This window comes from Acomys minous (assembly GCF_964271855.1).
Source record: "Acomys minous genome assembly, chromosome: 15".
Taxonomy (NCBI): domain Eukaryota; kingdom Metazoa; phylum Chordata; class Mammalia; order Rodentia; family Muridae; genus Acomys; species Acomys minous.
Window position 1 is genome coordinate 33,580,562 of NC_140497.1, and position 23,114 is coordinate 33,603,675.

Consider the following 23,114-nt stretch of genomic DNA (forward strand, 5'->3'; position numbering starts at 1 on the left):
TGTAGCCGTGGCTGTCCTGGCCTCGCTTTGTAGACCTTGCTGGTCTTGAACTCACAGTGATCCACCAACCTCTGCCTCCTGAGTGCTGGGATTAAAGGCGTGCGCCACCCTGCGAGGCCCTAATGTTTTAACGCTATCCCCCCTTTCCCCTCCTCCCATGCTCAGAGTAAAGGAACTGTACCCTACGATGCACCCCTCTAAGTGCTGCACTTCATTCCATGCATTCCTTACACAGATTGGCAAATACTTTCGTAACTATTGTCATTTGGATTTCATTTTTATTTACAGAAGTGACATTTTTACTCTGTACCTTCCATAGATTTTCTTTTCTCCCAGTTAAACCTCTAAGATGTGTTTATAATCAAATCTAACCATTTACGCTGTGCTTTGTTTATTTCCAGGTGGCTTTACTCTTAAATCATTGGGTTAGTCATGTGGTTTTTCCACTTGAATTTCTTGGTAACCTAAAGAAGTTTGCTAAAAAATATCAAAAGTGAAAATAGATGGGAACCAAGCATTTCCTCTTCTAAAATAATCTGGCTAGTTAAAGATGTCTGTGCACTCCATTTTGGTTGGGCGCCAGTAGTTCGCAGAATGATGGTGGCGGGGGGGTGATTTTGAAGGACACAGGTAGAATGTAACATGGAAACAGATAGGGGCGTCTGAGAAAGGCCACCTCAGGAGACCGGGTACAGCAGAGCAAGCCCGCACCTCTGTGGACATTTCTCATCGTGTGCTGATGTTCACTAGCAGAGCCGGACATGAGAGTTAGGTGCTTTTGTTAATGGTGGCCAACTGGGTAACATGTCTAAACTCTTAACAGTAAGGTTTGTACAGAAAGTTCTAAATGATGACTTGCTTTAAAATTAAAAAAAAAAAACTTTAAAAAAGATCTTGTTTCTGCTCTTCATAATGATGTCTACTCAATTCCATCTTTGGTCAAAATATCCTGAGTTATCTGTAAACTATTAATATTTCTTTTTACGTGTGTGGGTGTGCGTGCATGTGCACACGCGCATACATAGGTGTGTTCAGGTCTGTGGGTGGCCGGTTAGTTTCAGAGCCACAGTGTTTTCCCATTGGCAATTCTGACTTATATTGCAGTTGAGTTTTCATTTATAGACTGTCTGGCTCCCTTGGATTCATTTTCTTTATTACAGAGCAGGGCTTTGAACTTCCATTCAATTACTACAGAATTGAAGCAATGAAAGTATGCCACGAATTGCAGGTTACCTCCTGCTCTTCGGGGTCCCTCCCCTCACCCTAGTTTTAACTGCAGGTGTCGCATCAGTTGTATACTTTAGATCCCCGTGTCACAGTGAGCATCAGAGGCCATGCTGAAGCAGGTGTAAGACACATGGGGCTTTGAAGACAGTTCTGAGGCATGATGGGAAAGGCGCAGAAGGAGTTTGTGTATCTGTCGTATGTGCCTGTCACTCTTTTGTGTCTGTATTTGAAGACTTGACTGCTGTCAAGTTTGACTGCCTTGGAGAGGAGAGTATGTTGCTTCAAATATTGGAAAGGCTATTTATTGACACTAAACTTCAACCTGCGACGGAGAGCGTTTGGTTATATTGCTTCTCCAGTTTTCTTCTCCTGTACAGGTCATGTGACACGTGACAGGAAGGAAGGGGTCAGAGAGGTTAATGTTAAAACAATAATTTTATTTTGTTTTATCCTGAAAGGCTTAGGAAGATAAACCATATATTTCAGTGTACAGTGTACAAAAGCAACTGTTATTTTCCTAAATCCTTTTTGACAAGTCCCTTTAATGATATAGTCACACTTTTATAAGTTAGATTTACAACTTCCAAGTTTCCAAAAGAACATATTTTCATGAAAATTTTATTCTTTCAATGTTTTTTTAAAAAATATTTTTAGTTAATCTAGAAAGAGGTGGAGTGTGACTGAACGAAGTTGTGACTAGGGCCATTATTTTTAATATATGCCACTGTAAACTTGACCTTCAAGGGTGACATTGACTCAGGCCTAGCCAGTAGTGTAGTAATAGACACCCTTATTCCCATCCTGAGTAACCTAGAAGCAAGTTATTTTCCATTGCTTTGTCTCTGAAAACCTTATGTAATACAATGGGCTAAAATATTTGTTCATCCGCTAAAACATTTAAGGAAACTATCAAAGTCATGGTCAGTATTCAAACCTGTACTATTTAAATTTGCGATAAGTAGCATATACTTTAGAATACTGCTTTAGCATATACTTCATGAAAACAGACTGAACGTGGCAGTCTTTTAATGTATTATGTAGAGAATTTGTGTTTGAATATGCAAAGTGAACTTTCTCAGGAGGACTTAAAATATATTCAACATCTCATTAATGAACCTAAAAATACTCAGTGTTGGGTAAAGTTGATTTCAACATTGCTATAGGGAAGAGAGAGACCGGTTGGAAATGAGTGAGAAGGGACAACTGTGTCTTCGCCACCGTCCAGGTCGCTGCCTCTCTGTCAGTAAAGCCAGAAGCGTTTAGCTAACCTACATAATAATTGATGCAGTGTCAGAATGGGAGGAGGTGGGATGGACCTTGGTACTGTGTGAGCTGAAGACCTTTCTGCAAATACTCACTTGAATTAGGAAGAAAAGCTTTGCTTTTTACATGTTCTTTTAAGATACTTCTTAACCTTTAAAACCCAGGTTACCGTGACAGACAATGGCACACCCCCCAGATCCACCATTGCAAGGGTCATCGTGAAAATCCTCGATGAAAATGACAACAAGCCTCAGTTCCTACAGAAGTTTTACAAAATCAGGCTCCCGGAGCGAGAAAAAGCAGAAGGAGAAAGGAATGCGAAACGCGAGCCTCTGTACCGCGTCATCGCTGTGGATAAGGACGAAGGACCCAACGCCGAGCTCTCCTACAGCATCGAGGAAGGGAATGAGCACGGAAGGTTTTCTATCGAGCCCAAAACGGGAGTGGTCTCATCCAAAAAGTTCTCCGCAGCTGGGGAGTATGACATTCTTTCAGTGAGTTGCATTTCTCCCCTGCCTTTCTGGGAGCCTGTGTGTAGTTCTTTCCACTGAGCCAGTGGCTTCAGCGAAGTCACCTGGCAGAGCTTGAAAATGTTTGGGAAGTGTGGGTTTATTTTCTTATCAGCTCTGGCTCCGGTGAGTATGGCCATGAAACACCTTTTCTTGTCACCCAAGCGTGAAGCGTACACTGGATGTGTTCAGATACCAGTTTAGAATATTTGAAACTGACTCCGTGAATGATCAAACAAATCTTGACTTCAGATAGGAGATGTAAACTTGTGATTTTTCTGTTTTCCTCTTTTCTGTTCCTATTTTGTAGATTAAGGCAATTGACAACGGTCGCCCTCAGAAGTCATCAACCACCAGACTCCATATTGAGTGGATCTCCAAGCCCAAGCCGTCCTCCGAGCCCATTTCATTTGAGGAATCGGTTTTCACATTCACCGTAATGGAAAGTGACCCAGTGGCTCACATGATCGGGGTGATAGCAGTGGAGCCCCCTGGCATGCCTCTGTGGTTTGACATCATCGGTAGGTGGTGCTCATAGCTTTTGTCATCCTTGTGTGGGGGTTATGCTGACAACCTGGCACTGTTTATTTTTGTTTGTTTGTTTGTTTGTTTTTTTGTTGTTGTTAGAATGTTAATTTTGGGAAAAGATCTATAGGTGAAGAATTTCCTTAAACCGTAATGATTTGACAGCAGCAAAAGATCTCACAACATATATTAAAATAAATGTTCCTGTATGTGTGCAGAGGGATGGTTCCAGTGGTGGGGAGAGAGCATTGGCTGCTTTTCCAGAGGACTCGTCCCGTTTCCAGCACGCACAGACCAGCTCACAATCCTCTATAGCACTAGTTCCAGGACCTGATGCCCCCTTCTGGCCTCCACGGTCACTGCATGCGTGTGGGACACACACTAACATGCAGTGGGAAAACATCCATATGCATACGAGTTTAAAAAGAACAAACATAGCCATCAAGTTCTCACAAAAGTATTTTTGTACATATGCAAGGAGTTTCAGGAACCTAAACGTTTTGGACCAGGCCATGTATATAACATACACAGGCATGTTCTATGAAATGTATAATGTTGGCTATAGTTTCTTAATGTTTTTTTACCTCATTTTCCAGGAAGCTTCACCCTCCTATAAAGTATACACGCTTAAGTCAGCATTTTGGTTATATAATGAACTCATACAATTTACTTTTAAAAAGATTACACTGGGCTTTACACCTCATGTGATCCCCTCCACTTCCCACCCCCTTTTAGGTAAATCCAGGCCTTGAACATGCTAAGCATGCTCTCTGCTCCTACACCGTAGGGTGGCTTCAAACTTGCCATCCTTCTCCCTCAGCCTCCCGAGTAGCTGGGATCATAGGCATGGGCCATAGCGCCTCGCGCTCAGATTGCTTTGAGAACGTGTTTCCCCACAATATTGTAATCCCAAGGCTGCGTAACGAATCAAAAGTATGTTTGCAACCACCACCTCTCCTTGGAACCGTAGCCACTTCCTCCTTCCGCCTCTTAGTCACGGTGCCTCCTGGTTTGTGAAATGATTATTTCTGAAGCCGTTGTTCTTAAGGCAGAGATGATCGATGATGCCGTAGTTAACCATAGTGAGGATGTTCACTTTCTCGTAACTCTTCTCACGTTTCCAGATTAACCATCTTCTGTTGTGCCGTATCAGACTTTGTTTTCCTCCCTCTCTGCCGGGAACCGGTTTGATTGACTGTTCTTCTTCTTCTGTGCTTGCTTTCCACGCTTGCTTGCTTCCCTTGGCTGGGCCAGGAGACACACTTGCTAGAGAAGTGTTTTACATCTTTCAGATGACTTGTGACCTGAACTGTACAGCAGAAGGTATCTGCTGAGATCACATAATTTGACACACGATTATGAGATCAAAAAAAAATATATATATATCAAAGCATGGATTTTGTTTCTAGAGACTTCTGTTCTCCCTCATCACAGTTCTTTTCATAGTGTATGCATGGCTGTGCATCCCAGTCACAAATGTGTTGATTCCTACTTGTCCCTGCATCAATAGTTTTAGGTTTGGTTGATGATGATGATGATGATGGTGTTGTTGTTGTTGTTGATGATGCCAATGACATCAGTGGTGGTAGGGGGGATGATTCTGTGTGTGTGTGTGTGTGTGTGTGTGTGTGTGTGTGTGTGTGTGTGTGTGCGTGCGTGCGCGCGCACACACGCACGCATTTTTTGTTTTGAGGTAGATTTAGCCATAGATTTTTCAGTGTGACCTTAAAGCCTCATTTTCATTCCATTTCTTCTCATAATGTGTCTCAAGTTCCATGGATTTGAAGAGAGTTTTGTTTAGAACGTAATGGGGGTTATATCTGGGATAGTAAGAATAGGACAGAAACTTGCCTCTGTAAGTAGTTTTTTTTTAAATTTATTTATTTATTGTATATGAGTGCTTTATCTGCAGAAGAGGACATCAGATCTCATTATAGATGCCTGTGAGCCACCATGTGGTTGCTGGGAATTGAACTCAGGACCTCTAGAACAGCAGGCGACGCTCTTAACCACTGAGCCATCTCTCCAGCCCCTGAAAGTAGCTTTAAGGAGTTTGTAATAGGTCTCATTTAAGTTAGCTGTAACTGTTTCAGAGTTTGTTTACTGGTTCCAAAGTATTTATTTTAAATTGTTATTTCTAGTATAATAACAATTCAAAATAGTACGAGGTTTTCATAAAATTTTAATAATGCTTGAAAAGTTCAAAGTGTTTGACAGGTAGTGTAGCAGGGCTCTTTGCTTGTGGAGTTACTTTCTTCTCCACCCCTGGCCTCCTTAACATCGAGCTCTAGTTTTTCCCTAAAAGCACTCTAAATAGTTGGCCATCCTTTCCCTGGGTTTCAGAACCGCAACTCCCAGGAACCACTTTGGTTGTTGTATGAAAAGGCTGTTTTCATGGCCATTAAGAATCAGAAAGCCATAAAACACGTGACAGATCTCTCGTGTGTGATTTTTCTCTAGCCACTTCTGTTTGTCCCAATTTAACCTAGGTGGTAACTATGATAGTCACTTTGATGTCGACAAGGGCACCGGAACCATCATCGTTGCCAAACCCCTTGATGCAGAACAGAAATCCAACTATAACCTCACAGTGGAGGCTACAGACGGAACCACCACTATTGTTACTCAGGTATGTGAGTGCTGGTGTGTGTGGGGGGGGGTTGGGAGAGCACTCCAAGGGTGCCCTCACGTCAGGACGCACAGACGCATGGGCAGTTGTGTGTTGATGTACACACCAAGAGTTCTTATTGAGGGACAGGAAATAAATGCAGATCCTGACTGGAGTTTTGCCCTCCTCTGTTTAGCAGTCTCAAAAAATTTCAATAGGAGACTTAAACCCAGACCATACTCTTATCAGTTTCCCATAACAGCCTTCTTAATTTTAGGCTCACATTTAAGCTGTGTTGGCAGTCTTATCACAGGATGAGTTGTATACATCGTTTTCTTGAAGCCCTCATATCTCCAGGGGTAGGCAGGACCCTTCCCTCCCTCCCTCACAAGTGCTTATTGAATTTGTGTCATTGGAAGCTGTGGTGTGGCAGCAGGCCCAAATCCTGTTCTCTTAGGATGACTTTGCTAAAGGCCTGTGTGTTACATAAATATCCCTAAGAAAGTGGAAACTTGGAGACTGAGATGCTGCTGAATTCTGGTTCTTCATCTTTAGATTACGTTCTCTGGAATCTTAAGTGATACACGTCATCTCCTCTGTCCCTTAGTCACATTAATGTTTAAGCACTGCAGTCTGGGATGTGTGCTCAGTTAGTAAATGACTAGAAAACTGGAGGGGAGCTGTAAAGATAGATTATTCCTCTCTCCGGATACTTGTGATTTTAATGTGTGTGAGATTGCTGTGCTGCGGCCTGTGCTTGCGGGGTCATTTTGAGTTGCCGCGTGGACGGCGTAGTGCGCTTTTGTAGTAGTTTCTGTTTTGCTCCTTGCTCCCCTCATTGTGGTAACAAGCGCATGCATCAGTTTTTCTGCCTTTGAAAATAAGTCCCTGATGTTAAACGATAGAGAATTAAAACATGAAGAGTTACAAACCTTAACATTATTCTTCGAGAAAGATTTAAAGAGTGTTGCTGTGTTCAGTCTACTTCTCGTGACTGACTGGAAATATAGCAAAAGGGATTTGGGAAGCTGTGGAAATGGCCCTCCTCTGTGACAGCCACGCCCCTTGCTACGGCCGTGTGTCCTCGTGGTAGCATTGCCTCCTTAGGAAATAATTAATGTGCACCTCTTCCCCCAAAACTGCATTTTGAGTATGGTGGGGCGCTTAGGATGAAGCCTTGATGTACATTACTAAAACCTCTCTGAAACTCTGGAGGTTGGTTAGTCCCTCTTTCTCTTAAACTTCAGTGGAGGGGAGGGTTATCATTGTGTAATTTTCCCTGAAGCACGTTCAGCGAGTCCTGGCAGTATCCCAAGGGATCGCTGGCCATGGGGAGGTTGTCGGAACGTAAGAGAATGGTGACAGAGCCCAGGCTGACCTGTGGTGGTGGGGACAAAGGGAACAGGCAGTAATTAGGTTTAGGTTTCTCTCTGGGACCGTGCGCAAGGAGATAGAGATCTGGGGTGGAGTCGAATGGATGCTGTGGGGAGGGGCTGGAGCACCTGAGCTGCCCTGATAAGGTTGAACGAGAGGCAGATGCAGGTGTGTCGGTGAAAAGCAAGAACCCACGTAGCAACTTGGTGCATTCAGGTCCGATGCTGGACGTGAGAGGGTTGGTGTGGTGGTTCCGTCCAGACACTGTGTATCCTTAACAGAGGAGACTGGGAAGGAGGCAGGCTAGATGCCCTGGTTCTGCGTACGCAGCGTCATTCTTGACAGGGAGTGGGTGATGTTGCATTGGAGCTGCTTTGCTCCTAAGTTCTCTTTCCCTTTCTCTGGGACACGATCTTTACGTTCCACGCAGGCAGTCTCGTTTGAGGCTTGTCTCCACCTCTTCCTCTTCCTCCTGTGTAGGGACAGAGCTCAGACTTCTCCGCTTCCATTGCCCCATCTGCTAAGTGAGGGTGGCGCTCGACGGGGGAGATGGCACAGAGGGCTTGCTCTTCGTGCCCTTGCTGCCTGGCGTCGGGGCAATCTCACATGACACAGGCATCATGTAGCATCACTGTACAGGCTCCTGACCCCGTATCCCTGCTATTTCACTTTCTTTGCTGTCTCTGGTCCCTGAAACTCACCTGGGGCTACGTGCCAGAAAAATGGTCCCCTTGAGTGAGAAGAAGAGGAAACTGAAAATGCATTTTTCTCTGATGAAAGGGTGTGAAGTGGACAGGATAGCTAACTCTCCATTCATAGCTTGGGAGTTTAAGCCGAGCATGTTCAATTCCACATTTGTCCTGGTCCTCTGTTCTTTCGGGTCTAAGTCTTTTCAGTCTCTAAAACATAGGTATGCATTCTCAACTTTGACACTCCTGACTGACCGTCCTCTGCCCAGTACTCCTTGCTTTGGAAAATCCCAGCCAACCTCTGGACTTTAAACAAGTCATGGTGTGCTAGCCCATTTTAGACTTTATAGGAATATAACATGGCCCAAGGAGATTGAAAGTGTACCGAGGATAGTCACCATTGTACGCTTGCTTTTTACCTTCAGACCTTACGGGAGAGAGCTGAGCCAGTGCTCGGTCAGGATGTGTCTCATGAATTGCCTTGTTAAAATGGGTTGCCTATTCCTTCCAGCCTTTTGTTTACCAGTGGTTAGCTGAACCTGGAAGCAGCCTCAGACTTCTGCCTAGTTCCAATCCCATGGTGAACTTAACTTGTAAATTTGTAAACAGACCATGATTTGATTTATAAAAGAACTTCCTGGTACAGCTGTGCCTCCGGATCCTCTTTAATCTTAAAAAGTGAGCCTTATAGTCGTTTGAAATGCTAACATACCTTTCACATAAAATCTTATTTGTTTGTTTATTGTGGCTTGGTGAATGAATTTAGTATTCACATAGAACTGAATGAAAGCGTGTCCATTGATGCTCTGGTGTTCTTGGGGAACACTGGGGCAGTTGCATGAAAATTCTGTCTTCGGTGTGCTCTGTAGTTACTTGGGATTGTTCTACTGCTGGGCCCGTGTTCCTCTTAAATTAGCAAAGCCCTGTGTTCTGTAGAAGCCTGTGGGGCTAACTTTTTTGTTCATAAACTATAAACCATATTTTATAATTGGTGCTGATTTTCCCTATGCCTTATCTATCTATGTCACTTCATTCCAAAAAATTAACCATCTGTCAAGGTAAATATTTTTTCTTTCCAATTATGACCAAGTTTTGTTTTTGTTTTTTGACATCTGCCTTTTTGCTTTAAAGCTTTCATTTTATGTCACCATATTTGACAAGAGTTTTTCTTTTCAACCTTCTTAATTGCTTTTAGGAAAGAGATGTTTGCTACTTATGTTTTGAAGTCACAGAAATACAATTTAAGACATATCTTCTTCTTTTTTTGTGCTCAGTCACTGAATTGCATCTTCTGCGATTTCTAGATGTTCCTTTCGTATTAAAAATGTAAGAGGATCTTGGAGTCTCAGGGATTAGAATGAGAAATTCAGATGGTGTTAACCATCCCTCTCATGGGCCTAAATCTAATGTAGAAAAGGGGTACACTGTAACCCTGGCAGAGTGAACTTGGATATCTTCCCATAGTCACCTCCAAAGGTTTCATGTAGAGACCTGGGAGAAATTAGCCTGTATTGCATAAAGAATTTTTGGCTGTGGCTAGAATTATATCTCCATAGTTATTGTTAAAAATTAAGTAAGACGTATCAAATAGAGTCTGTAGGAGGCTTCCTTGATTCTAGACTTCCATTGCTTTTATTTCTCATATTCATATTCATTTTGGTTCAGTAGCATTTTATTCCATATGTACGTTTACTTAAGTATTAAAATGTTATGACCATGAATGTGTCTTCATGTGAGTCCTTGGGTCACCCGTCACAGGTACTCATCAAGGTAATAGACACCAATGACCACCGGCCTCAGTTTTCTACAACAAAATACGAAGTTGTGGTTCCCGAAGACACAGAGCCCGAAACAGAGATTTTGCAGATCAGTGCTGTAGATCAGGATGAGAAAAACAAACTCATCTACAGTCTGCAGAGCAGCATAGATCCGGCGAGCCTCAAGAAGTTCCGCCTTGATGCTGCCACCGGCGCTCTCTACACGTCTGACAAGCTTGACCACGAGGCCATCCACCAGCACGTTCTCACAGTCATGGTACGGCCCGGTCCCTCCGATGGTTTCCTGTGCTGGAAAGGGGTAGTGGGGTGTGTGTGTTTTGTTTTTTGATCCACGAGAAAGAAGAACCCCAGTGGAATAAACAGCCTGTCGCTTCTTTCAGGTGCGGGATCAGGATGTCCCTGTGAAGCGCAACTTTGCCAGGATCGTTGTTAACGTCAGTGACATGAATGACCACGCTCCGTGGTTCACCAGCTCCTCCTATGAAGGGCGGGTCTATGAGTCGGCAGCTGTCGGCTCAGTGGTGTTGCAGGTTACAGCTCTGGACAAGGACAAAGGGAAAAATGCGGAAGTGCTATACTCGATTGAATCAGGTATGTTTTTTTCTTTGAAGCCTCTGTGTTTGAGAAGTGTGTGCTGCTATTTCTAAAATTACTTCTAGGTGTTGAAGCATTTCTACGTTACCACTGCAAACAAAAATGGATTAAAATTTTAACTACTGTTTAATGTATAAGGCAAAAGAGATTAAAGGAGGGGAAAACAGCCTACCAAGGAGCAAAGATAAAGTCGTAATAAGCTTGAGTGTCAAGAATTCTGGGGATTACCAGTATTAACATAAATTAAGATTGATAAATCCTAACAGGGAGGGAGAACTTTATTTTTCTAATTCAGTACTTCTGGAATTATTTCAGGCAGTTGTTTTAGGCTCTGAAACAAGTCAGGAAAAAATGCTGGCTTAGTAATTTACCATTTTAATGGGAGTATTTTCTCTGGCTCAGAGTAAGAAATGCCACAATGGTGTGATGTCTCGCCCATCTTGGCCCAACTCTCAGAGAACAAGGGGCAAGCTCGCTCCACATTCCATCCCGTGTGCCTTTAACAGTAGAATATCATCTGTAGAATATGGTTGTTGAAACAGGTTACAGAGTGGTTCATTCTGGGAAGAGCAGTATTGGGAAGGCACCTGTCACATTGCCTAGAGGTACCACAGAGGTAGCCCAAGCCAAGAATGTAAACTGAGCCTGCGCCTAGGCATTCCAGGACGAAACCAGGAAAGCACCGCACAGTTGAGGATTGTTGGAGCCATCACGGCAACATGACAGGTTTTTTTCTTCTCTGCTGCTGGTCACTCATCCTGTAGACTAAGGCAGCTAGCTCCATTCATGTGATGGGTGCCCTGCAAGAAATCTTCATGCTGTGTTCAGCAGGCTTGGCTTTCCCCAGCCGGCCTCACATAGATGTATTGAGAGTGGTTCTCCTGTGGGACACATGCTCACACATGTGTTAGGAATTCCAGCACGTGATGAGTGTGGAGAAGGCAGTTCAGCTTCCTACCATCCTCACAGCCATTGTTAGTACAAGAAACAGAGCTGGTTGCATTTTCCATTTTGTGAAATGATTTTAGAGTATTTTATCTACTTTTTTTCTTTTTTTAAGTGCAGAGCTCTACCTACTTATACACGGCCTCTCCTAGGCATTGATTGATTCCATAGAGGTTGTAGACTACAGATCACAGATCTGACTATAAAAGGAGTAATTTTGACAAAAATACTCATTTGTTTCCCTTTAAAGAACCAGATTGACTTCATTATTCACAAATAAGATTTTATATACTGCCTGCAGTTAGAAGTGCTAAAATGCACCATAGTGAGGTTAGTGCCTTGGATAGAGATAGAGTTTTTTTTTTTTTCTCCTGACTGCTTGAGAAATTTAGCAGTTAGAAAAACAGTACATTCCATTCGTGCATGCCGGAGCATTTCAATGAAGTGGCTTTGTCGTAGACAAACTGGCTGGGTTTATGTGGGAGAAAATGTTCAACTTTCCCTGAGCAGCGTCCACATCATTCTCAACAACTGGGTGGTTAAAATATGATTGTTGGTGTCTGAGCGAAGGCATGTGCATTCTTTGAGTGTTTGCAGTGACTGATGGGATTAGTAATTTGGTATTCTAAGAATGGAACTCTGTCTCTCCCCAAAGAATAACCCAAGTACCGAGGGACTGTTCCCATGTGGCATAGGACTTGAAGACACAGCTTTTCATAATGTAACATCCTAAAGGATGCTTTCATAAGACCACTGCCGTGAACTGCAGTAGTGTTTGTGTGTATGTCTGTGTCTGTGTGTGTGTGTGTGTCTGTCTGTGTGTCTGTGTGTCTGTGTGCACACACCCATTGGAACTGTAAAATGTTCATACTGCTGTTCACTTAACACTTTACTCATAGTCGGCTGTTTCTAACTTGTATCCAATTGCATTTAATAAATTTCAGAAGATTGGTTATTAATTTTACCCAAAATAGTGCACGTTTAATTAGGAGAAATGTATTGAGCAATAGCTTTATTCTGATTTGAAGTCTTCAGGGAAAGGAACTTAATGAGGTATTTCCAGTAGCAACTGAACTGTGCACCAGAGACACCTAAATGCCCTACTCTGGGTGGTGGCGGCTTCTCTAAAGAGTAGATTAGAGCATTACTTCACCACTGTTGTCACCCGTGGAGAAAGCTAACACTTGGTGGGTGTATTCATTGATTAAAATTGGTTTTGTTCCTCAGACCTCCACTATACTTGCCACTGAAACTTGGTAGAGGTTTTCACACTGTCAGCAAGTCCTTACTGCGTACAGGCGGTACGTCAAGCATAGGAAGAGACGGGCTCCCCCGCATGTCTTTCTTTTGTGCTGTAGAGGAAATAGTTGCCACTTACAGGCAACATGGCTTGTTACTCCAGATGATCCCCCTGTTGAAATGCAGAGACTTATTTAAAGTTGTACTCTTTTCAGCCAGCACGAGTCAGCCCTGCCTTAGTACCAAGTTCTGCTCACTGCCTTATCTCCCTTCACAGGGAGCAAAGATGTGGTTCAGGGCTTGGGAAATGCACCTGTTACCTGAAGCACATCTCGCAGCAGTTGGCAGCCTGCGTTGCCTTCTGTACTTCTGAAGCTTTGTGTCATGATACGTACCTGTGTGAGATCCAAATGCCAAATCACTAAGCTAGCCTCCTGTTGAGTGTTTTATGTCATGTTAATCCAATGCCAGGATACCCCAGATAATAAAGAATATTTCTAAATTAGGCACTGGGGAGAAATAGCAAAAGTGTCCTACATGCTGTAAGGGGGCCATTCAGGAGCTGGTGTGGTGGCAAATTACCTTTACGCACAGTCCTTCAGGGGCTGAGGCAGGAGGATTGTGAGGCAGGAGGTCAGCTGGAGATACGTAGTGTGTTCCTGGTGAGCGTGAGCTGCACACAAACAAAAGCAACCCCAAAAATAAATAGGAGGAAAGAGAAGGTTAAAAAGAGAAAGTACAACAAAGAGTACAAGTAGCCATAGTGGACAGGGGAGGCAAGGAAAGTGTTGAGGCAGCAGCATTCAGGTAAATTCCGAATAAGTGAATAAATGGATGAATGGAGAAATTCCCAGAGGAGCTAGGGAAGGGCACGTTAGGAGAGGACATGGTCAATATAGGGTCTCTGGTGTGAGAAGATGTTGATGTGACATGGGCCAGGGAACACAGCAGTGCATCATAACGCTCTATTTGCAACATTAAAAACATTGATTCGTTTCTTCGTTCAAGGCTTTGGATGTGTGGAACTTTACTAGCAAATAAGATGTCACTCTGGAGAATAAGACAGCTAAGTGCAGACGGACGGATATGAGTGCTACCAGATGGACTGTTCGCTAAAAGAGGCATCAGAAAGCTGGGTGTTGTAGGTGGGGGTGTGGGGGAATACCAGCACTCGCCACAAAGATGAGCAGGTGGCACCTGTCAGGCCAGACAGCCATCATGAGGTGATGGTGCGAATAATACACAGGTAGAACAGGAAAAGGATCTCTGAGTGTTGACGTTTGTCTAAGACACAGTGGCAGCCTGAAATCACAGATGCTCCTGAGTACAGACGGACCGGAAATCGGTGTCTGAGCAACCTGGCAGAGGCCTGGGCCAGGGTTCAGCCCAGACCTTCAGGGTCTGGAGAAGCCCAGGCTCTCTCACTGCCTTGGGGTTTGGCCACAGAGCCAGGCCATCCTAATGAAAACCAGGCTGTGTCTGGCCTCAGGGAAAAAAAATTGTCATGGATTTTTGGAAAATGTATTTAACGAAGGAAATGCACATTGTACAGGAAGTGTTTAGTCTTAATGCGGAGAGAGGGGTGCTTGTTAACCCTCCGGTTTGCAGGTCACACTAAGTAGCTCTGGCCTAAGTAGTTTGCTGGTGGCGAACCCAAAGGAAGAGGAGCGTGAGGAAACTGTTAAACGGCAAGTGAAGTTAGCGCTGCCATACAGTGGCCATTTGGGGAGAATGAGTAGAGTGCGGGGACTGATGTCTAGCGCCTTATTTATGAACCAGAGAAAGGGTGGTAAGGATTCACAGAGGAGTAGAACCCAAAGACACAACACACACACACACAGAGACACACACAGAGTGTGCCTACACACACAGCACCTTGGCTCCAACCAAAACATGTAGAGAAACACACACACACACACACACACACACACACACACACACACACACACACACACACACACACACACCGCCTTTGCTCCAACCGGAACGTCTAGAGAACTGCTGGTTTCTTTAGACCTCCCAACACAGTGGGGCGGGCGCTGAGAGTTGAGGGAATACTGAATCTGTGTAGGATAGTAGCCTGGAAAGGCCCAAAGAAAACAGCAGTAAAACCATCAGGCCTCGCAGTTTGCCTCTCGGCTGCATAAGTGTTGTTGATGTTTTGAAGCAAATAACCCCTCATTGCGGAGGCCGCCATGTGGCCATGTGCCGTGCGATGCTGTGAGCATGAGAGCTGTTTTTGTCTCTTGGCTCCTACCATCTTCCCGGCAGGAGCACTTCCTCGCTTCAAGCTACGACAGGCAGACTCTGCCAGATGTCTCCTGAAAGCAGAATCCCTCCTACTCGGGAATCGACTAGTTGATAAGGTCGACTTGGAAAAGGTTAACAATTGTTGAACTCTTCCAAACTTGTAAAGTCTGGTGGGCTACAGAACATTGTTTCTCAGCTCTCTTAACTTCTTGCATTACAAAGCTGTCTTAAAGCACGGTGTAAATTTTCTTAGTGAATTAAGGTTTTTCCCTTCTAAGTGGTGAGTGTTGATACATGGCTGCATCCTGCCGAATTTCAGGGTTCTGTTGGAGAATTCTTAACTGAATTGCTTCGTGAGAGGAGAGCCATGTGTTGTTACCACACAGTTCTCAGTTCAGCGTAGGGAAGAATTTTGGCTTTAGGCACAGAAGAATATTTTTTTCTCTTTCTTCCTTTTCACATTTGACAGCCAAAATTCTGAACAGTTTAAATGGGCAAAAATGGAATTAAATGGAAGGTTTCGTTCAATTCTATTTAATCCAGGATGTAAGTTTTAAATGTCTGTTGCTGTTTCTCTGCTATTTCTGTTGCCCTTGGCTTTTCTCTAATAGATTTCATTTTTTCTCTTTCTTCCTTCCTTCCTTTCTTTCTTTTTTTCCCCTTGCCCTTCCAGGAAACATTGGACATTCTTTTACAATCGACCCCATCTTGGGCTCCATAAAAACTGCCAGAGAATTGGATCGAAGTAACCAAGTGGACTATGATTTAATGGTCAAAGCTACAGATAAAGGCGACCCACCGATGAGTGAAGTGGCATCTGTACGTATCGCCGTCACCGTCGCTGATAACGCCTCCCCCAAGTTCACATCCCGAGAGTACTCTGTTGAAATTAGCGAAGCCATCAGGATTGGGAGTTTTGTTGGAATGGTCTCTGCTCGTAGTCAGTCTTCAGTGATGTATGAAATAAAAGATGGAAACGCAGGTGACACGTTTGATATTAACCCCCATTCTGGGAGCATCCTCACTCAGAAGGCCTTGGATTTTGAAACGCGGCCCATTTACACATTGACGGTGCAAGGGACCAACATGGCTGGCCTGTCCACCAATACAACTGTTGCCGTGCACATACAGGATGAGAACGACAACCCACCAGTTTTTACCCAGGCAGAATATTCTGGATTCATCAGCGAGTCAGCCTCCGTCAACAGTGTGGTCCTAACAGACAGCAACGTTCCACTAGTCGTTCGAGCAGCCGATGCTGATAGGGAGTCCAATGCGCTGCTTGTTTACCAAATTGTTGAGCCATCTGTGCACAATTACTTTGCTATTGATGCCACAACCGGTGCTATTCATACCGTGCTGAGTCTGGACTATGAAGAGACACATGTTTTTCACTTTACCGTACAAGTGCACGACATGGGGACTCCACGGCTGTTCGCCGAGCATGCAGCTAATGTGACTATACATGTAATTGACATCAACGACTGCCCTCCTGTCTTCTCTAAGCCTTTGTATGAAGCATCTCTTTTATTGCCAACGTACAAAGGAGTAAAGGTCATCACGGTGAACGCCACGGATGCCGATTCCAGGGCGTTCTCACAGTTAATATACTCCATCACTGAAGGCAACATTGGGGAGAAGTTCTCAATGGACTACAAGACAGGCACCATAACGATACAGAACACAACTCAGTTACGAAGCCGCTATGAGCTCACAGTCCGAGCCTCTGATGGCAGATTTGCAAGCACGGCCTCGGTGAAGATCAACGTGAAAGAGAGCAAAGAGAGCCCACTCAAGTTTACCCAGGATTTCTACTCTGCCATCGTGAAAGAGAACACCACAGAAACCAAAACGTTAGCTGTCATCACTGCTATCGGGAACCCGATCAACGAGCCTTTGTTTTACCACATCCTCAACCCAGACCGCAGATTTAAAATCAGCCACACTTCAGGCGTGTTGTCAACCACTGGGATACCATTCGATCGTGAGCAACGGGAGACGTTTGATGTGGTGGTAGAGGTGACCAAAGAGCATGAGCCATCAGTAGTGGCTCACGTTGTGGTGAAAGTCACCATTGAAGACCAAAATGACAACGCCCCAGTGTTTGTCAATCTTCCTTATTATGCTGTGGTGAAGGTGGATGCTGCGGTGGGCCACGTCATCCGCCACGTCACCGCCATCGACAGAGACAGTGGCCAAAACGGCGAGGTGCACTACTACCTTAAGGAGCATCACGACCACTTTCAGATCGGACCCTCTGGTGACATTTCCCTGAAAAAGCAGTTTGAGTATAACACCTTAAATAAAGAATACCTCGTCACGGTGGTCGCGAAGGACGGCGGAAGCCCAGCTTTCTCTGCAGAAGTTCTGGTTCCGATCACCGTCGTGAACAAAGCCATGCCTGTGTTTGAAAAGGCTTTCTACAGTGCAGAGATCCCAGAGGACATCCAGATGCACAGCCCCGTGGTCCATGTCCAAGCCAACAGCCCAGAAGGACTGAAAGTGTTCTACAGCATCACGGATGGGGACCCTTTCAGTCAGTTTACCATCAACTTCAACACCGGGGTGATAAATGTCATAGCGCCGCTGGATTTTGAGTCCCACCCAGCCTATAAGCTGAGCGTAAGGGCAACCGACTCCCTGACTGGTGCTCACGCCGAAGTGTTTGTGGACATTGTAGTGGAGGACGTGAACGATAACCCTCCCGTGTTTGGGCAGCAGTCCTACGCCACAACCCTGTCCGAGGCATCTGTGATCGGAACGCCCGTCCTTCAGGTTAGAGCAACCGACTCTGATTCAGAACCGAATAGAGGGATTTCCTACCAGATGTTTGGGAATCACAGCCAAAGTCATGATCATTTTCACATAGACAGTAGCACTGGGCTCATTTCACTAGTGAGAGCTCTGGATTATGAACAGTTCCAGCAGCACAAGATTTTTGTAAGGGCTGTGGATGGAGGGATGCCCCCGTTGAGCAGTGATGTGATTGTCACCGTGGATGTCACTGACCTCAATGATAACCCACCTCAGTTTCAACAGCAGACTTACGAAGCCAAAATTAGTGAGCACGCTGCCCACGGGCATTTTGTGACGTGTGTCAAAGCCTGCGACGCAGACAGTTCGGACCGAGACAAGCTAGAATATTCCATTCTGTCTGGCAACGATCATAAAAGCTTCGTCATCGACAGTGAAACGGGGATCATCACGCTCTCGAACCTGCGCCGCCACACCTTGAAGCCGTTCTACAGTCTCAACGTCTCAGTGTCTGATGGGGTTTTTCGGAGCTCAGCTCAGGTCCGTGTAACTGTGATGGGGGGCAACTTGCACAGTCCTGTTTTCCTTCAGAACGAATACGAAGTGGAGCTAGCCGAAAACGCTCCCTTGCATACCCTGGTGGTCCAAGTGAAGGCAACGGATAGAGATTCTGGTATTTACAGTCACATAACTTACCACATTGTAAATGACTTTGCCAAAGACAGGTTTTATGTGAATGACAGAGGGCAGATTTTCACTTTGGAAAAACTTGACCGAGAGACCCCAGCAGAAAAAGTAGTCCCAATCCGATTAATGGCTAAAGACGCTGGAGGAAAAGTTGCTTTCTGTACTGTAAATGTCATTCTTACAGATGACAATGATAACGCACCACAGTTTCGCTCGACCAAGTATGAAGTGAACATTGGCTCCAGCGCTGCCAAAGGGACATCAGTCCTTAAAGTCTTTGCAAGTGATGCTGATGAGGGGTCAAATGCCGATGTCACCTATGCCATCGAGGCCGATTCTGAAAGCGTCAAGGAGAATTTGGAAATCAACAAACTCACTGGCCTAATTACTACAAAGGAAAGCTTAATTGGCTTAGAGAACGAATTCTTCACTTTCTTTGTCAGAGCTGTGGATAACGGGTCCCCACCCAAAGAATCTGTTGTTCCTGTCTATGTTAAAATACTTCCACCGGAAATGCAGCTTCCAAGGTTTTCAGAGCCCTTTTATACCTATGCCATTTCAGAAGACATGCCTATTGGAACAGAAATTGACCTCATCCGGGTCGAGCATAGCGGGAACGTTCTGTACACCCTTGTCAAAGGCAATACTCCTGAAAGTAATAGAGATGAGTTCTTTGTGATTGACAGGCAGAGTGGGAGACTGAAACTGGAGAAGAGTCTTGACCATGAGACCACTAAGTGGTATCAGTTTTCCATCCTGGCCAGGTGCACTCTTGATGACTATGAGGTGGTGGCATCTATAGATGTTAGCATCCAGGTGAAAGATGCAAACGATAACAGCCCAGTTTTGGAGTCCAGCCCATACGAGGCATTTATTGTTGAAAACCTGCCAGGAGGAAGTAGGGTCATCCAGATCAGGGCATCTGACCTAGACTCGGGAGCCAATGGCCAAGTCATGTATAGTCTGGATCCATCGCAAGGTGCAGACGTCCTCGAATCTTTTGCCATTAACATGGAAACAGGCTGGATTACAACCCTCAAGGAGCTTGACCACGAAGAGAAAGCCAGTTACCAGATTAGAGTGGTTGCGTCGGATCACGGCGACAAGATTCAACTCTCCTCCACAGCGGTTGTGGATGTCACTGTCACTGACGTCAATGACAGCCCGCCACGATTCACAGCCGAGATTTACAAAGGGACTGTGAGTGAGGACGACCCTCTGGGTGGTGTGATCGCCATCCTAAGTACCACTGATGGTGACTCTGAAGAGATTAACAGACAAGTGACCTACTTCATAACAGGTAAGACGCTCAAGGCGAGTGGTTTCAGTATACAATGAACCCATACCATATGGAATACACTAGGTACAGATTTATGAGTTTGGGGAGTTAAGCATGTCTAAAATTAGTAGAAATAACATGTACGGTGAGTTTAAAGGTCTTTAGGCAAAGCTGTTTTGACCAGGACTCCTACGATTTATTTAGTTGAACTTTACAGTTAGTAAACATGATCTAAAGGAAATAAGTAAAGGTTTATTGCAAGCTGCATTTCATAGTCTTTAATCCCATATTTGAATAGACCTGTTACTGCTGCTTTGTTACTATAATAAGAAAAGCTAATGTGTAGTAATATGTGTAGCACACATATTCCCGGCTCAAAGGGCGCTGAAGTAGGAGGAGTCTGTAAATTAGAAGCCAGCCTGGTCTGCAGTCCAGACTAGGATACGAAAACCACAGCATCAAGAACACAAGAAAAGGTAATAGGTAGCAAATGTGATCATACTTTAAATAGTCTCGATACCTTTTAAACCGTAATCGATAAACATTCTTGAAGGGGCGATATGACCTAATGCAAGACAGGTTAAAGGGTATAAACGAAGGTTTATTAGGAAGCAGCTCTTGGACACCATGCAGGGAGGGGAGGACAGAGGGAGGGAGGGAGGGAGGGATGGGGCATGCAGAGAGAGAAGAGGAGAGAGGAAATGCAGGAGGAGAGGGAGCAAGAGAAGAGAGAGGAGAGAGAGGGGGGAACCACAATGTCTGGATTATATAGCGAAGGGGGAGGGGAAGCCCAGGGATGCTGGGAGAAGTTTAACAACCTTGCCGTATATTTCTTTGTCTACCTTCTTTTTTCCTCGTGCTTGTTTAATTCACTTTTCTAATTCAGCAACTTTGGCTGTCATCTTCCTCCCTTAACTTACTAGGAGGAGATGCTTTGGGACAGTTTGCTGTGGAAAATATGCAGAACGAGTGGAAGGTGTACGTGAAGAAGCCTCTCGACAGGGAGCAGAAGGACAGCTACCTTCTCACCATCACAGCAACCGACGGGACCTTCTCTTCCAAAGCTAGAGTTGAAGTGAAAGTTCTCGACGCCAACGACAACAGCCCTGTTTGTGAGAAGGTAAGTGTGTTTCCCTTAGGATTGTATAAGCCTGCGTCTCCTCAGCCTTTCCGTGGCATAGCCTTTGAGCTGTTCTGACTCCTGCAAGTTTAGTCTTGTAGTTGCTAATTGCTCAGGTGGGGGAGAGTCACACGGGCAGGACTCGAGAAAGCGTCAAGGTGACTTGGGGCATGCTAAGTTGGTCACAAACTTCGGTATAAAATACTATAAAACACAGGCCTCTTACAGTGGTGTCTGGCTAAAAAAAAAAAACAAAACACAAAAACCAAAAAACAAAAACGCTTTCTAATCTTTTTCTGACGATAATCTCGTCATTTGAGGATGCAGTTGTTTGAGGGGCGGAGAAACAGTAGCTCCCCCTGCACAGCACACGCATGCCCCAGCAAACCATTTCGAGGCGTTGGTTGTTCACACCAGAGAAACCAAGCCAGTGGAATGACTTCTGCTGTGGCTGGGCTCAGTTTAACCTGGGGCATGGAGCTCTAGCAAGAGCGATGATGGCTGGAGCTGGGTGATGAAAAGCTACCCAGCCACAGAGCCTGCCTTAGCTCTCAGGTGGTAGCACTCCATGACCAGAAGTAGAAATGGAGAGAGAGAGCCTGGGAGCGTGAGGAGTGAGGGCAGCGGTGGGGATAACAACTTCGCTTGCCAGCCAGTAGGGGCCTGTGTTAGCAGTCACAGCAAAGGATCCAGGCCTAGGGATAAACTCCTGGTATGCCAGTGCATTCGGCTGAGGCAGGGAAATCACCACATGGTCTCAGAGAGGTGAACAAACAAATCATTGTCGGGGGAACTGGGACTTCTGAGGGATGAGTGCTTAATCTAACTTGTCTATTTTTGAATGACAGTATTTGATGACAGTGATAGAATGTGTATCTCTTTTTATATATTTTATACGTGCATATATAAATCATTTGTTTCATGTGTTTATAATATACATGTTTTCTGTATGCACACTACATATATTAACCTTAACCAATTCATATTTTTAAAAATATCATACCACTCTACCTTAGGTAATACTGTAGTTGAAAACACAACTATAGCCACTTGAAATAATCATTGTTATGAAACCTATGAAATAGATTTTGTAAACCCTAAAATACATTTTCCCTATGTTAAGCCCATATTAGAGGGTAAACGAAACGGAAGCCTAATCTCTTTCCCATATGTTCTATTTATGGCATGGCTAATGTGATAATTGGATCTGGAACCAAGTGTCTAGCTGTGTGAGGATTTAGGTACATATGAAGAAAGAGGAAACCAGGCAGGGTAGCAGACATGCCTGAGCCTTAGCTGTTCCCTGCTTTTTTATTTTTTTTCCCCCTCATCCCATGAAGAACATTTTTAACTGGAGGTATTTGATTTTGTGTGATGAATAGTTGGCTGTACGTAGCAAATATCTGCACTTCAAATTAAGTAAATATAATCTAAAAGCTACATATTTCCTCTAGTTTATAAATACATTTGGGCAACTACTTAACAGTTTTCTCATAAGAATTTCAATTAAGTATGGAACTGCTCAACAGCACATCATATTTTGTATCCCGCAATTTAAATGTTGGGCCAGACTCCCGGATGTGGGGTTGGTGCCTGTTACAAGGCTCTTCCTTGTTCTCACATCTGTTTCATGAGAACAAGCATTTTAAAAAGCTCCTTGAGTATTAACCTCAGTCATTTCCCACGTTTTCCGTGGCCAAAGCGGGATGATGTCTTTTCCATCATCCCCGCCCCCCTCCCCCTCCCCCCACCCCCAGCCAGTCACTGCTGACCTTGAATGCTTCTGTGGTAACAGTGTTGTTTAACGTCTCGTAGACTCTCTATTCCGATACTGTTCCTGAAGACGCCCTTCCTGGGAAGCTGATCATGCAGGTCTCTGCCACAGACGCAGACATCCGGTCCAATGCTGAGATCACTTACACTTTATTTGGTTCAGGTGCAGAAAAGTTCAAACTGAATCCAGACACAGGTAAGTGTGGAATTTGGGGCTAATTTAATTGTATATTTCCTATATGTGGGTGAGATGAGATCCTGTACAAAACTGGAAATCAAATTTTCTTTTCTTTCTTTTTTTCCTCTTAAATTTTATTCTGATGCTTTGGAAATGACATCTTAGAAATCCAAGGAGCAACTTAATGTGTAAAGTCGAGATGAGGTAAAGGCAAGCAGCGAGACTGTTTGGACTTTACGATTTATAAGTTACTACAGGTTCTTTGAAAGAAATACCAGGCTGTGTCTGAAAGTTTCAGCTTTACTTTTAATAGTGTGTTTCT

General features: G+C 44.4%; 1 protein-coding gene across 5 annotated transcripts in view; it reads left to right on the top strand.

The window, feature by feature from the left end:
- FAT1 (FAT atypical cadherin 1) overlaps nt 1-23,114 on the top strand; it is a 121,714-nt gene that overhangs the window by 75,101 nt on the left and 23,499 nt on the right. For all 5 annotated transcript variants that reach the window (XR_014774855.1, XM_084758651.1, XM_084758653.1 and 2 more), the window contains exons 5-12: nt 2,655-2,984; nt 3,310-3,520; nt 6,014-6,153; nt 9,954-10,229; nt 10,354-10,564; nt 15,675-19,742; nt 20,645-20,841; nt 22,657-22,810. Coding sequence is in view for 4 of the 5 variants with exons in the window: in XM_084758651.1 (XP_084614777.1) it covers nt 2,655-2,984; nt 3,310-3,520; nt 6,014-6,153; nt 9,954-10,229; nt 10,354-10,564; nt 15,675-19,742; nt 20,645-20,841; nt 22,657-22,810 (5,587 nt within the window). In the remaining variant the exon portion in view is untranslated. The remainder of the gene's footprint in view (nt 1-2,654; nt 2,985-3,309; nt 3,521-6,013; nt 6,154-9,953; nt 10,230-10,353; nt 10,565-15,674; nt 19,743-20,644; nt 20,842-22,656; nt 22,811-23,114) is intronic.